General features: G+C 51.7%; 1 protein-coding gene across 1 annotated transcript in view; it reads right to left on the reverse strand.

Annotated features, from left to right (window-relative positions):
- Positions 1-268: 268 nt before the first annotated feature.
- The window catches only part of Tsnare1 (t-SNARE domain containing 1), a 46,557-nt gene continuing 30,348 nt past the window's right edge, over positions 269-16,477 (reverse strand). The window contains 5 exon segments of the mRNA XM_076912307.1: positions 269-407; positions 3,093-3,107; positions 3,329-3,506; positions 12,714-12,863; positions 12,866-12,955. Of these exon segments, the coding sequence (XP_076768422.1) occupies positions 269-407; positions 3,093-3,107; positions 3,329-3,506; positions 12,714-12,863; positions 12,866-12,955 (572 nt within the window).

Here is a 16,477-nt window from a genome sequence, read left to right on the forward strand (position 1 = left end):
TTTTTCCAGCCAGATGCTGAGGAGGGATTAGAGCCCCTCGTCCAACCTACATCTCCTCTTTCACCTTTTAGGAACTATGGGAAGACCTCCAGGCACAGGTGGATACTCTAGGGACACTCAGTGAGTCTCTGTGATGATCTACCAGCTGGGATATTGTATGGGACTGAGGATGAGACTTCCTGGGCAAGGCATCCTGCTAGCAAGTGCTCAAGGGTTTGGTTGAGAGTTTGACACCATTAACCAGCCACTGGCTTTGCTTGGTCAGCTGCTACAGCAGCTGGTTTTGCTGGGCCATCAGTGTGCTCTGTTGCTGGGACCAGGTGGCCAGGAGGGTGCCCTGCTGCCTGTGAAAGTCCAGCGGCTGTTGCTCAGAGGTGAAGGGCTCAGTTGCTGTTTCTGGGGTCCTTCTGAAGGGCAGAGAGGACAGGGAGAGGCCGAAGGTCTCCATGCATGTGGTTGCAGGGAATGCTAAGGTTGGATATGCAGGTGGGGAGAACGGGGACATGGATGCACAGAAGACTCCACAGAAGTCCAGGGGCTTGAGTTCACATGGGCTGTGCCATCCACAGTCTGTAGCCACAGGCTGGTAGGGGCCTCATCCTCCTGGTTGGCTGGAAGGTTGGCAGAAGGAGACAGAAGCATCAGACGATGTGAGCCACCACTGTGAAATCCCAGTGGCAGTCTCGTGCGAAGAACCTCCACAGCGCAGCTGTTAGGAGGATGAGTAAACTAAGATCCTGCGGGTGAAATATTTTCTCTAGCACCAGGACCAGACCACAGCTCCTCCAACATCTTAGGTTCTCCCACTGTTTACTCATCTGCCTTTGTCTATCTACCAGTGATCTATCTGCTATCCTGTTCGTCCATCTCTCTGTAGACCTCCACCCACACCAAAACCCTCTACCTATTGGCACACCAAGGCATGCCTCTGAGCTGACCTGTCCTTCAGAGACTGAGGGAGGAGGCAACAGGAGAGGGGTACTGCACCCAGTGGAGCACCATCTCCATGCTGGGGGATCTGATCCTGGGAGCTCCTACTCTGCTGCCTGTTTCCAGGAGAAAAGAGAGAGGCCCGTGTTCTGAGGGCTCTTCAGATAGGTCGTAGGCCATAGGCAGATGGGTAGATTTAGTTGGCTGTGGCACACCCCACATTCGAACTCAGTACTTCTCTGGGGGATGTCAGACAGTCAGAGACCCAGCTCAACTCATGCTCTGAATCTGTATGGAGACACGACTGGGTGGCAGTCTCACAGCTTGATCAGCCAGGACTTTACCCATCGCAGGCACAGGCTGCCTTCAATGGCCCCAGACACCCCTGCCCCAATGTTGTATCATAGCTCTGAGAGACATTTGGGTGACAGGCCCTCCCCTCCCCAGACACAGGAAGATGGCAGGTACTCTACTTGGCCTCAAGGACCATGTATCCCAGGAGACTCAGGTACTCTGACAGCTCACAGCCTCAGTCTTCAGCCCTTAAAGTCTGGCTCTACCAAATACCAAGGCTGGTGCTAATCTTGAGGCTTATGGTTGGCACAGGGTATCTTGGCCTCCAATGTAATGCCCCCAGCCTATTACAGGGCTCTGAAACCATTTACTTCTTCTTGCCTCTAACTCTCAGTCAATAAATCAACAAATTCAGAAAGCTGTCAGCAATATGGAGACCATTGCCATGAGGAGCCCAGGGCATCATGGAGCACCAGGCAGTTACACTCCCTGAGGGAGGGAGGTAAGGTCAGGGCATTAGGAACCACTAGTGTCAATTGTGTTGCCAGAGGGAGATGAGCTAAGGGTTGTTAGGGCTTGAGAGTGGGCTAAACTACCAGGTGTCCAGGAAGTCTGGGCTAGGCCTCATAGCAGATGGGGGCACTCCCGAGATCTTGCTGCCTCTCTGAGGCCCATCCTAAAGCCATGCCATCTCCTGCACCCATGTGTAGTGGCAGCAGGCATGGAAGAGGAGCAGGGCCGTCCCACGGCGGCACTGTCATCAGAGCTGCCTGCTGGAGAGGCAAAGCTGTCCTTTGGTTTGCAAGACGTTGTCGGAAAGAAGTTCATTCATCTGCTTCCTGGGGCTTTATCCCAACTTCCTTCCAGCAGCTTCCTGGGACAGGACAGCCCATCAGGCTTGGCTTCAAGGTGGATGTGAGGGGAGGAAGCAGGACAAAAAGCGGCAACAGACACTTGAGCCAGCGTCATGAGGGGACCAGAGCACAAGTGGACAAGGACAGTGGCAGACAGCACATTACAGCTGAGAGCCCTAAGAGTCAGACCGGAAGAACCTATAGGAGAAGGGTAGTTACCCAGCTCCCACCTCAGGCCTCAGTAGTTGAGAAAGGGGTGGATATGGGCAGTAAGGCTTCAGTTCCCTCCTGGCTCCACCCCAACTCCACAACCGTGAGGACTGGCCAATAGGTTTCCGGTACCAGAAGGCTCAGTGAAGGACAATGTGTGGCCTACCTCTCCAAGGCACCCTCACCCACCTTCCAGGTCTGGGTTCAGTCTACAGGAGGAGGGAGGGAGGAAGGCCTTCCTCCACCTGTCAAACTCCATGGCCGCCTGGACTCGCACTCAGCACTCTCAGCACAGGGAGTTACTTTTCTCAAGTCAGGTAGCCTAACCACAGCCATGCTCTGAGCTTTGCATGCCAAGTCCATTCATGAGGGCACTGAGCGGGAGTCAGATGGTTACACTACAGCCTCCACCACATGCTAGATGTGGCAGAAGCTGAGATGGAACCAACCCTAGGCAGGCCTGTGCCCCAGCTGTGCAGGACAGACTGCTCTGCACTGGCATCCTCGTGTCCTGCCTGGACAGCCTTGGTGGGACACTGAGCATTTTCTGCACTCCTTACCTGAGCACCATGGTCCTGCAAGTGAATTCATGAAGGGCCTCCAGAGGCCTCCAGGCTCCTGGCTATACTAGGTCAAGACTTTAAGTAAGGCACTGAATGTAAGGCCGAGAAGAAGTAGCTCTTGAGCTTCCTATCTAGGAGAAGGGCTTCCCACTCCTTCACAGAATCTCAAACAGATTCCAAACACTGGAAGAAGCCAACAAAAGAGACTCAGTTGGCAGGATGTATGGAAAGGTCCACTTACCTGTCAGGGGCTCCCCTGTTGAGGGACGGAAGTTTGAGAAGGTCTCAGCTACCATGTGTTCAATGAGAGCAAGGACAAGGCCAGGGACAGAGCTCTCTGTCACTCAGGTTCCTGTGCCCAGTACAAAGTTCCTTCCGCTCACCTGAGTTCGCACAGGTAACGGTGGCAGTAGCCCAGAGTCCACGGCCTGAAGGCTCCTATTCCACACCTGATGCTTCTATGCTCTTGTGTCCTACCATGCTCCAAACAGCAGTGCATGCTGGTGTGATGCTCTGTGTACCAGCACCTCCAACTCCTGGGGGAGGCAGAAGTTGGGCTTGTGTGTCTTGGTGCAGGAGTGAGTGCCTGGTAGCAGGACTGCCTCTGCTGGCTCTGAGCGGAAGCTCTGCAGGCCTGTGATCTTGTTGCTGGACTCTGAGGAGATACTGGAAACTGAGTGGGGTCCTCTGGTGCTCAGGTGCCCTATGCCTACCACACTGAGGCTTTGAGCCAGCAGCTCTTTCTCCACCTGCTTGGCCTTTAGCTATTTCTCACCTCCCTTCCATCAGCCCACTGGGATTGGGAGGCATCTGGGCTAGACAAGCTATTATGTACTGTACATCTCCCAGCCATTATGATGAGCTCAAAGTAGCAATGACTGGGGCCATCACTCTAGATGATGCCCACAGGAGGCAAGGGAACAGGTCTTGCCATGGGCCTTCCTCCACTCCTGTCAGGAAAAGGGATGTTGAAAGCTGGCAAACAGCCAGCTCTCTGTCTAGCAGGTGGCTCAAGTAAAGCAAGTACCAACCAATGGCATCTTATTCTAACATCACCAAGGCCAAGTCCTTGATGATCTGTTTCACATATAGCATGTCACCTTGTAAAAAGAGAAAGAAACCCTGATAGAAGCAGGGATGCTATGGGAACCTAGGTCCATAATATAAAAGCCCAGAGCCATCTAGCACCTAGAACTCAGGAAAAGGTCCTCTTCCTATTGGGGTGCTTGAGGCCCCAAAGGGGTAGGTAGGCCTGTGCCTACTTACTCAGATCCTGACCCATAGGTATTCATTGAAAACCACAAGCTTCCTCTATGCATGCAGAGATCCCAGGACCTACACAGCCCCAAATACCCTGTTTTGTAGTTTAGAGCAAAACAGGGTATTCCCAGCACCACCTTGGTGGTGGCTTGTCAGAGAGCCTAAAGGCTATACATGGCACAGAGTGTCCATGTTATCTATAGCCTCTAGTGATGGCCCATCCCCTGTTGTTAGGGGCTCCTTGATAGAAGGCTCTGCCTTCTTTCTGTTTGGGTCATATTGGTGCTGCTGAGCAAATCTAAAGGAAGGGGGACAGGAAGGCGCATGACGGGTGGAAGGATGAACAGACAGCAGGAAGTATGAGCAGGTTAGCCTGGGGGGTGTGAGTGGCTGAAGAGTAAGTAGTGGGTGTCGGGTTGGGGGTAGTGGCCCTACTTCTATCCAGGCACAGAGTAGTTCTATGAAGCTAGAGAACCATGTAAGGAACAGAAACCTGTGCCAGGAAGATTCTGGGTTCCTCATGCTAGCTTGCCATCTGGTCTCTCCCATTCTCCACATTGCCAAACTTTATCTTAACTCTCTGTCCACTTAAGTAGCCAAGATATCCATGAGGGATACTCCCACACTGCCAGGGACTACACCAGGAGCTGTGCTGGTGGCCGGCCACACACTGTCACCCCTATTCCTTAAAGGGTAGGAGGGTTCAAGAAGTCCTGTGACCTCTGCAGCCTTTCAGTGAGGGCAAGAGTTGGCCTCATATCTGTGCCCACTGCCTGGATGCCCACCCTGCTCTAGTGCCACACTTACACTGTGAGACCCTAGATAAGCCAGTTTCCTGGGAGTCATGTCTGCTCCCTTATCTGGATAATGGCTGGGTACAAGCCCAGCCAAGGAACACTCCTTACACCTGCTGAGGCAGGCACGGAGGAGTGCAGGTGGCCCCTGCCCCGGCACTCATAGCTCATCATGGAGCGAGGATTGATTTCCACAAGGGTCATTTCACCCCACCGCAAATATTACAGGGAAATTCATTTTCTTTTTAGGAGTGTTCTGGGAAATGAAGCAATTAGCATGATCTTAAACCGGCATGTACTATCAATTGCAATTCAATTACTGGGCTTAAATATGGCACAGGGCGGGTGGCTGCTCCCTGGAAACAAGCCACGGACAGGAAGGTAGTGAGGAACTTGGGGGTGGGGTCTCTGCTCTGGTCAGTTCCCACTTATCCATGGTAGCAGATGGGGTAACAGCTGATGGGACAATTGGGTGCTGGCTGGTCAGCTTCTGGGTTCTTCTCAATATCTGCATGCTTTGGGAGTGGGATCCCAGCCCAGTACTGTCATGAGGCGATTGCTCCTAGCTCAGCTGGCCATGAACCAAGAGGTCTAACTCCATGGACTCTAAGGTTACTGGTCCAAGCCAGGTACTGATTCTCCACACCAGCCCTGGACCTGACTGCTGTCAGCCCAGTCCCAGAACACTACACCTAGGGACTCATTCATCTCCTTAAACTGTGCTTCTTACTCTTGCTCCATTCTACAGATGGACAGGATTACACAGTAGAAATTATGCCATGCAATGTTGGAGCCAGGACCCAAGCCCAAGTCAAGGTTAACTGCACCCCCAGGCACTACCAGCAATGGAGTTGGCCATGATCCAAGAATAGTGATCTCCCCTAGGGCAGAAACCCATTGGATTGCCGCATGGATGAAGCCCACAAGTACACTGCATCACTTGCTGCTTGTCTAGCAGCAGAGGGACACTGATGTCTGTGTTGCCTTGATGGATAGAATGACTTTATCACAGCCTTGGCAACAGGGCAGGAAGGCACCACTGGTATGACCAAGAATCTGTTGATCTGGCTCAGGGGTCCAGGTTGGAAGTCCCTGTGGACCCTATGTATCTCCATGGCTTAGTTTAATACAAAGGGTACTTCATGGGAATCCCTAGGCTGGGGCAGTGTTGACTCCTATAACCTGCGTTAGTCATGATAAGACACTATTCCCAGGTCAAAATCAGATAGCTTCTATTCTAGGCTTTGGGTGAGACATTTTCGACACACAGTGGCTGAGGGCTAAATTCACTGCAGTCCAACCATGGCCTCAGAGGGTTTCAGAAAGCCTAGGTCCTGGCTCCCTCTAATTGTGGCTAGCCTGGGCATGACTATCCATCACGGGCTGCAGGTACTGTATCTAACTCCTGATATCCCAGTCAATTATACAACGGTGTCTGTTAGAACCACAAGGACAGAGAAGCTAGGGACAGCTGTCCTAGGCAGTGAGACTTATGCTGAACTCAGCAGAAGAGGCAACAAGGGAGAGTGGCGTATCAATGGGATGAGCTTAGACACATGGAAAGTAAATTCACACCATAGATACTGTGGAGGACGCAGACTTCCAGGGTTTCTGTGCACAGCAGGGCCATTGCACAGAAGCAGAACTTTCTTAGAGGTATCAGAGCCCACAATTAGCAAAAGGGAGGCCAGAGCTACATACAAATGCAGTTTCACTCTCTGGCTCTTGGAATTCAAACAGATTTTGCACAGACACCTCTCCTTTCTAGATGCCTCTCTTTATAACATCGGGCTCACACCAGTGACCCCACAGTACCACATGGCATAAGGCTTGGCTGCAAGTACTCGAACAACTGAAGCCCTATAGTCTCCGGCCCTGGCCTGATCCCTGTCTGGCTGATGACCTCTGTAGGTCTCACTGTCTAGTGAGCGGCACCCATTTTGGGTAAAGAGAAACCATAGCTTGAATAAAAGCAACCCCTGACCTGATATTGGGAGAGGAGGTAGATCACTGCAGGTGACCTTACTTCCCATAGACCATAAGCCCTTCCTTCACATAAACTTATGTATACCACAAACCAGGACCCCTTCCTCTCTTGTGGTCAAAGGCTCTCCTAGTGCTGTTCAGAGAAAAGTACTTGCCCCATACAAGCTAGGTGATTTCATAGTCCAAAGGCTGGGTACTGGGAGGCCACCCTTTTTCTGAAGACTGTCTTGGTAATACTGGGCAACAAAAGATGGGCCAGAGTGGCAGGCAGCCACATGCCCTCTGCAGCTGCTGTGAAAGGAGTGGTAACATCTGCATCTTTGTACCCTTCTTTGACAGCCATCATTTGTGAAAGGATGCAGAGCAGGAAGCAGTCTCACAGTGGCAGAATTAGGCAGGTACAGTAGGGCTGGGACATTGTACTGGGCCTGTCACTGATGGTGGATGTCAACCCTGACAGGGCTCTGGGTTAGGCAGCTAGCACAGACCAGCACCTCTCCCATCACTGGCTACTGGGTAGACCTCAGTTTCTGGTAGGATCCGACTCCCAGGCACACTGGGATATGTGCCAGACATCTAGACTTCAGTCTCCACCTCTCTGCAAGAGCTAGGCAAGAAGCCAATTCCAGACAGAAGTTGACCTACTGTCCTTTGGTGAAAGATAAGGCCAGGCCTAGGAGGAGAAAGTCTAAAAGACCTGGACCCCTATACCCAGATCCCAGCTACCTAGAACAGAGCAGCCCTAGACAGTGTGCTGGAAAGTACAGACAGCCCAGCTTCCACCCCCAGCATGGGCAACAGAGAGTAGAAGCAAGGGACACTGGGAAATACCCCAACTTAGTGTTTAAGTTGTGCAATTATTTCTTTTGATTGCTTCTAAAGCTAGAACTCATTATAAGCTCACAGAACCTTCTTTCTCTTCTTTCTCTGGTACCATGGAACTACTTCACATAAGACATAATAAAATCTCTTTCTCAATGTGTGTGTGTGTGTGTGTGTGTGTGTGTGTGTGTGTGTCTGTCTGTGTGTGTGTGTGTGTGTCTGTGTGTGTGTGTGTGTGTTTCTCTCTGTCATAGAATTCTTCTGGCAATTGTCTACCTGCAAAGGCAACTGCTCCAGTTCACAGAATAGCCAGCTTTTGTTTGTGTGTTTATTTATCTGTTTATCTGTTAGCACAGGCAGGATCAGCCTTACCTGTGCAGGGCTGTCTGTCCATGTCTGGGGCCTCTGAAGTCTTTCCCTTCTTGTGTCTTTTCACTCAGTCCTCAGCCCTCCCAGGCCTATCAAGTAGCCATGGCAACAGAGCAGCTAGTATTTTCAGAGCCTGCACCTAGGTCAGGTGACAAGTGTTGGGGATCTCCATCAGGTGAGAGCTTGGTGTGGGGAGCCTGGCACACAACAACAGATGGCTCCGACTGTCGTAGTGTGTGGCCGCACACCGGCGGCAGCTTAGGCTGTGTCCATCCTGGCTCTCATACCTGGATCAGGACTCACTGGGTGCTGGCCTGTGTGGAACAGCTATTAGCATTCAGTCTCTGGAGGGATTCTCTTCTGAGACTGGACTAATCTGAGAACATTACAGCTGAGACAGCCTTTCGGAGAGGAAGTCAGGCAGTCTGTGCTGGGTTCCAGCCTCACCAGCTGTGACCTGGGCTAGCCATCAGGACATTTCTGGCTTACCCTGACAATATCAACACCTTGAGTGCTTACTCTCTTGGGGTCCTGGTGTGAGCTGAGGTACACAGAAACATTGGCTGTGAACTAAAGCAGCTCTTCCAAGAGTCCCATCACATAAAGCCACATTCCCGCCTCCACTCGAAGCCACTAACTAACCACAGAGACAAGAATGCAGCAACAGCTACAACAGACCACACCACTGCCTCCAGCTAGCTGCCTGACATGTTCTAGTGGAGGGAGATGAACAGCAGGAAGGTATTAAACTGGGTATCAGAGAAGGCACCAAAGGGACTGTCTGAAGTGAGCGTTCAGACAGGGTGCATGTTGGTCCAGGATAGGACAGCAAGGCTACAGGCAGAGGGTCATGTGGTTGGGCAGGTACACAGGCTGTAAGGCAGGCACTCAGGCTGTGAGGTGATGGTGAAAGAAGGGAGGGAATGAGGGAGGGAGGGAAGGAGAGAAGGAGGGATGGGGAAAGGGAGGGAGGGAGGGAGAGAGGGAGAGAGGGAGGGAGAGACTCTGCATCTCCCAGAGGCCAGGCCAATCCACAGGATGCTCCTTCTATAGAGTGGCATGGACAGTCTCCTCACAAGAACACAGCCCCTCTTGTGGGCCTGAACAAAAATAATCTGGCAGAGATGCTGTGTGGCCTGCAAGGCTAGAGAAGTCTCACCTAGCTTCCTAGTTAGGACCCAGCCTTGGGACCAACCAGCACATGGTCAGACCACATATATGGAGTTCAGGCTAAGAGTTCCAGTTCTGCCTCAGTCAGTAGCTAGCAGGAACCCAAGAAGCCAGGGTTCCATGGCACAGAGGCTTAGCCCTGCTCTATCTCTGACCAACTGAAGGACTAGGACAGACTCTCCAAAAGACAGATAGATGGGGAGGGGGCTTCTGACTAGGTCATAAAGATGGTGACCTTTCAAAATGGCCAGCTAGCTTCTTCCTCACCCTCCTGACCTGAAACAACAGCTGAAAACAAAGACCTAAAGGCCCTTTTCCTTCCACCAAGAGGACCTCCCACTGCTAATGGCTCACCAAGGAGTGCAAGACAGATCAGGATGTGTTATACACATTTATGGACCAATCAGCCATCCTAACTTTCTTCAAATAACCATAAATTAGGAAAAGCTAGACCTATCGAAGGATTCAAACCTTAGTCCTCAAGGACAGACTAAATTTGGGGGCTCCCGAGTCAGAGTTCTCACCTCTGCTTTGCCGAGGGTCTTTCTCCGTGTGTCTGTCCATCTGTGCTTCTTCACCCTAATAAACACTCCTGTTCACTGTAGTCACAATTTCTCAATGTCATGCTTGAGCTTTCTCCTGCCTTTTAATTCTTTAACTGGCAGAGAAAGCAAACCCCATCAAGAGCTCTAGACAGTAATACACCCTATCAATGTTGACAACGCCACAGTGCACAGCACAGGTACCACACGCCACGGGTAGCATGCCCTGGGTTCCTCACAGTCTTGCTGCTGGGCCAAAGGCTCTCCCTGTCAGTCAGAGAAGTTTTGGTTGCTGTACCAGCAAAGCAGGAGAGGGCCATGGTGAGCTTTGAAGCCTTGGAATTCTGAGCAGCTGGGGGGGCTGGAGGTGTGAGTAATCCTGAGCCATGGGAAGTAGCCAGGGGGAACCAATGAAAGGGGAGTCCTCATCAGCCTGTGTGTCCTCCAGCCCAGGTACCAGGCACAGAATAAATAAGATTCAGCATGGCTCCAGCCTCCAGCCATCTGCATCACTCTTGGTCACACAAGTCTTCCCACTAGAGGCTCCACAGGCCTCAGATTCAACAGCAGCCATCCCTGTAGAGCCCCACCTAAAGGCCCGCTGTGGAAATCCATTGCTCTCCTTAATGCCACTGAGTTTGGGGGCAGCACACATTGCATGGCACCTCACAGCCTCCAAAGCCCCAACTGTTGCTCTATGTGTTCCATCTCTAAGAAGCACTATATAAGGGCTGGAACTGGGGAAGGGGAGGCAGTTGGGCTGCATGGGTGAGGGGAGGCAGCAACAGACAAGAAGTCAGTGGGGCGGGCAAGGGATACACCAATGGCAGGCGTGCTAGCCGATGGATGTGGCAGAGGGGTGGGGGTTGCGGTGCCCTAAGCTAAGGTAGGAAGGGGAAGTGCAAGAGCAGTGGGGTTTGGGCTGTCTGAGGTGCTGGAATTCAGAAGAGTTCGGGTATTTAGTGCCCCCCCCAAGAAAGTCCCTGCATGTATTCAAGACCATGCGACTAACCAGACCACAGGAAAGAAGAGCAGGAGAGAAAGGCTCTTGATATTACCAAAGAAGCTCTGCCTGTGCACCATGGAGGAGTCTCTGCAGAGAAAGGGTAAATCGCTTCTCACACACAACAGGGATGGAGACCAGGGGTTTCATGGTGCAACAAGGGCAGCGACTAGGGATTCATGGTAGCCTGGGGCAGCTCCCAGAACAGCCTAGAATTGGCCCCATGCAGAGCAGGTGGAGGTGAGCAAGGTTACTAGTGAGAAGGGTTGAGTGCTGAGAAGACAGGAAAAAAGAGAGAACAGGGGAGGCTCTCTAGCCCATCCACTCTATGGGGTCTCTGTCACCTTCGAAACTTAACATCTGAGCATGGGGTCCACAGCCTGGCAGCATCAGATCTAGCAAGAACCCTGAAGGCTACTGTCCTAACCCAGCCCATCATAGCACAGAACACATGTCCCCATGCTCTCAGATAGAAAAGAGTACAGCTATCACCCAGGGCTCTGCACAGGTACCAAGGACATATGTCCCCAGACTGGGAACACAGAATATGGGGTATACTGAATTCTGTAAAATGAACACCTCTTCGATTCCTCCACGTTATGGAGCTCTAGGAGTCTCACAGCAGAAGCCCCACATCTACTTTAGAAAGTGATGGGCTCAGATAAGACGCCCCAGCCTGCTCCCTTAGGCTAGAGGGCTCCTCATCCCCAGGATCCCTCACGGACATGAGTCCTTTCAGGGACCATAGCCTCTGCTGTCAGCAGCACCAGCCCCTGTGGGGTCCATGGACATTGGTGTTAGGAAGTGGCTAAGCTAGCAGATGCCAGGCCCTCCCTCTGACATCTCGGCCTGGCTCTCATCTCGGAGGTATTCTCAGGGGAGCTTCAGAAGGGCTGGAAGGGAAGGAGGCCTCAGTAGAAGAGGGTTCCCCACAGCCCACACCTCTTGCAATGGCTCTTTTTAGGTGACTTTAAAAAAAAAAGCCAGACACGTGACTACCATGGCATTTTTCATCTTTTGGTTGACAAAAGTCTTCTTCCGCACATCCTCTCAGTGGGCAGGTTTGTGCCAGGGTACCCACTATACAGACAAACCGACTGTATATGTATCTATATGTATGTATATGTATGTGTGACTGGACCTGGGGCCTGAATCAGACTCCCACTTCCTCCATGCAGTCAGGAAATAACAGAGCCCTGTCAGTGGCCTTGAGCCTGGCCCTTCCAGGAAAATGGAGACATGTTGGTTCTCAGCTGAGACCTTAGTAGGCTTAGGAGAATTGTCTGTGTCCCTGTCTTTAAGGATCATTACTGGCAGCCCCTGGTTGCTCCTGAGCAGGATCCAACATTCCTGAGGTAGAGGTGGCCCAGAAGGAGGGAAGTCTCAGGACTATAGCCAACAAAGTCAGGTCTCCATCAGCTCAGCTACCTTGTTCTACATTTCCTCATGGGAAGGGGCACACTTACACTCACACACTTGTACTGTGCACCTCGCAGAAGAGCATACACTCAGCAGCTGCACAGATTTTCTGTGGGCTCTGCACAGACAGGCTGCCAGCAGGTACCACACAGAAGCAAACCTTATGAAATTAGAACATGCAGCACAGTCTCACACCCACAGCCCACGCAGACAGCTCACCTGCCACCTGCTGGCAGGACCAGCAAATTGCAGGGTCAGTTCTGAGAGGTTTGTTGGTCACCTGAAGGCTACCCACTGGGAACTATGGCAGGCACCCAGTCTCTTCCTACTCCCTTAATGGCCCAGGTTGAACAGAGGCACCTTGTCTTACCACAAATGTCAAGAAGTCACACAGGATCCTAAGGTTCTCCACCATGTCTCCAGAGCAACCAGGACTACAAGGCCAGATGCAACTCCAATCCTCATGGTGAGGGTAGAAGCCTACAACAGGCTGGCACCTTGAGCCCTGGAGTTCTTGGCAGTCCCCATAGCGGAAAGTTGAGAGTCAACACATGCAATTCGCACCATCATCTGCAGGATGGACTCCCTGTGCAGTCAGCTGGCTTCCAGGTCCTCGTTAGTCAAGCATAGAAGCAGCACCTGCTCTGGCCTTGCCACTCGCTATCATTTCCACTAAAGTTTCTTCTGACGATCAGCCAGGCCTGCAAATTACCATCCGATACCCTGGAGGTCTTCTTCCCTAGTCCCGGTCAGGACATCTCTGTCCTGGGGCCTTGTCCTGGGATGCTGAAAGCCTGGGAGTTGACAGGTGTGTAGCTCTTAGGCCAGGAAAGCATGCTCCAGGGAGAAGAGGCTATAGGTTGCTAGGTAAGCTAGGCAGGACTGAGGGCTGATGGTCCCTGGTCACCTGTCCTGTGATTATGCAGGCACGAGGAGAGTACAATGGGCTTATACTCCATGATTGTATACAATGATGCCAGTTTCTGGACCATAGCTAGTCTAGGGATACAGTCCTGACCCCCAAGAGCACATACTCTTGTACCCAGCTATTACGGGTCATAGGCCTCTTTGTGAGTTACCAAGGACATGCCTGTGAAAGGAACCAAAGTCCACTGTCTCACTGAAGGCTACAGACCCATCATGGGCCCAGCTCCAGGAAGAATCTGTGAAGCCAGACTCCCAGAAAAATGGCCACCTGATACCATGAAGTCAAAGTCCAAACACCATCCCAGGGAGCCTGCCCCTGCTGAATGGACTGAGAATGGGGAACTTGGGGGGGATTTTCAATTTAATTCTTCCTTGATTTCTTTAATTCACCAAATGTTTTAATACAATAAATGATATTTCTCTAACCCCATTTACTCTCTGATCGGACAAGCTGGGCACATTTCCAGAGCCTTCTGTGGCAGTGGCTCTAGAGAGACAATCACTGAGCTTCCATCTGGTCCCCAAGCACTGGTCAAGCTGGGAGGAGTTTCAGAATGAGGGACTCCACTCCAACACCAAGATCCAGCTCAGCCCCAGCACCATCTGCCCCATCATTTCCAAGGACCCTGGACTCAGCCTCTCTAGTCTTCTACAGAAGGCATGGTCAAGGACCTCTCTCCATTTCTGAAACTCTCCCCTTTAAAACACATGGCCCAGCCAGCTTGTCCCTCTCCCTTGGTCCCAGAGCCCTCAAGCAGAAGTATAGCTAGGGCATGATTAGGTTGTCTGGCTTGGAAGATGGCAGGACCTCGTCTCCACTGTCATTCTGGACCAGGGTCTAAGGGACAGAGGTACAGCAATGAATGGGTACGAGCTAGCACAGATGGCATGGGAAAGTCTGGGTATTACTGGCCCAGCATATTTGGGGTAGAATCTACCCTGGTTAGGCACATGAAGCTGGGACAGCTGTGTGGTTCCGCAGCTCTATCTAAGGGCAGACACTGGGGTGTCATGGCTCTGCCTGGGCAAGCTGGAAGGAACTAGATCAGCTCCTTTTGAGGCGGAAGGCGAGAGGCTTTTTCTAAGGACCCACCAAGTAGGCACAGCCGATGACACTTGGAGTAACGGTGAAGCCACCCTCACCCAGGTCTCCTTCCCAAGCCAACGTCCTTCCCACGCATCACGGGAACACAAGGAAGTCAGCAGAGGCCTTTAAATAAACAAATATGTGGATAGATGAATGTAAAATAAAAGATCTAAAAATCTGTTGACAAGTGCTCTCATCCAAGGCAGTAATTATCGCCTCCCTTCCCTGTGGGTGGGAGGAAGTGAGCAGGGCCTGGGGGGGTGGGGAGGCTCTGGCCCTATGCCAGGCCTCACTCTATCCACCCCCCATCCCCAACGCCTCCTTCTCTGCAGTCTCCTGAGCTTCCAGGCTCATGTAAAGAACTCTGGCAAGGGTCCTGGCCCAGTACAGCACTTTCTGTAAGATGCAAGCACGGCACTCACATCCTCTGGACCTCGGTGTACACATCTGTCAACTGGGAATGGTGCTGTACTGCAATGACCCAATGTGTGATATGATCTCAGCAAGCACCTTTATTCTGTGGTCCTCCCTGCCTGCAGAGCACTGGGAACTTTTATATCTTGACACTTTATTAGGGGGACCTGCCTGCCTAAGAAGAGGCTTCTTACTGTGTGGTCAGAGAAAGTTTTAGCGTCTGAGATATGGAGCTGCTGCCATCTAAGCCCTTGAAAACAAGATGTCTAATCAAGGGCCAGTGCATACATAGTAAAGACAGTGGACTGAGAAACTCTGCTACCGATTCCAGGAGAGGACACTATAAAGACTGGTCCCCTGTAAGCCACAGGATATCAGTAAAATATCAGGCCCTGAAAACAGCCATGCAGAGGCCTGTTCCATCTGCTTCTCTGTTCCTGGCCTGACACATCTTGATAGGCTTGTGGCACTTCCTCAAGAGCCTGTGCATAACCCGCAGCTGTTCTAACAGCTGGCCCATCCCAGAAGAGAGAGCTGGAAAAAACTGGGTCCAATCTCATGACCAGATGCCATGGGCCAGTTAGCATCAAGTCAAACCTGCTAGGGAAAGAATTCAGAGAAAACTCGGTGTGACATGACCTGAGGGTGAAGTCTCAAAGGGCAGCTCCCTGCAAGTCGAAGGCACAGGGAGCCAGACTACCCATGTGTGCTGCAGGGAGCCCATGCCTTTGATGGGCTGCCCCACTGAGGGCACAGAGAGGAGATATGGGGCTGAGTTTGCAGGGGGTGGGGACAGCAGTTCAACCACACCAGGCAGGGCCCTGTAAGGACTTCCTTCCCCTTCATACAGGTCCACCTTCCCCAGCACACATGGCAAAGAACAGGACTGAAGAAACAGTTTAACGGATCTTCCAGCCTCCTGAAAGGGAGACAAAGCTCTTCTTTATGCTGCTTACAAAGGCTTAATTTGGGTCTTTAGCTCTGATGCCCAGATTAAGGATTTGCTTGCCAGGTGCTAGGGTGCAGAGTGGGGCCTGTGATGGTTTTCCAGCTAGAGAAAGGCTGACAAAGGCAGCTTTCTCACCCCTAGCCATGGCTTGAACACACACAGACTTAGGAATAAATAAACCCTGCCGTGGGACCACTGGAGAAAGGGTTTGGTTTCCCATGAGAAGACGCAAAGTTAGGATGGGCATCTTTGGGGACAATGATACTGGCTGACTCTGCCCTCCTCCTGCTGGGGGAGCAGGAGCTGGAAGGTTCAGACCTAGGCAGTGTCTGGGGCTCAGGCTCTGGGAAACTGGGCATTTTCTCACGCACTGCAATCCCAGCTAAGAGGAGGGATCAGGTGGTGCCACTTCCTCACTTGGGAAAGATGCCAACATCTGCTCTTCAACTCCTCCAAATGGCATGGGCCAAAAGATGAAGGAGAACTCTGCCCTGTGCTCTAAATACGATAGCATGACAACTGACTTCTAGCTAAACTGTAGAAATGAAGCTGTATGGCCCCTGTGGTCTAGGCGCACACACAAACAGAAAGAAAAGAAAAGAAAGAAGGGAGGAAAGGAGGGAGAGACAGAGAAAAAGAAAAAAGAAAAAAGGAAAATAAGAAAAATAACCATTCAGCTATGTCAGCCAGTGGTGGTACAAAGGCAGACAGCATGAACCTGAAGCTTGTCCCCAATACCAAACTATCAGCTCTGCTTGGGGCCAGATTATCTAGACCAACCAGGGATCACTCACTGTCTGAGACTGCATGGGGGCCCCAGCAACCATGCCTCATCCTCAGGACTACTGCGAACCTTCATACTGCCTGAAGTCAGCATGGATGTG

This window comes from Arvicanthis niloticus, chromosome 13 (assembly GCF_011762505.2).
Source record: "Arvicanthis niloticus isolate mArvNil1 chromosome 13, mArvNil1.pat.X, whole genome shotgun sequence".
Lineage (NCBI taxonomy): Eukaryota > Metazoa > Chordata > Mammalia > Rodentia > Muridae > Arvicanthis > Arvicanthis niloticus.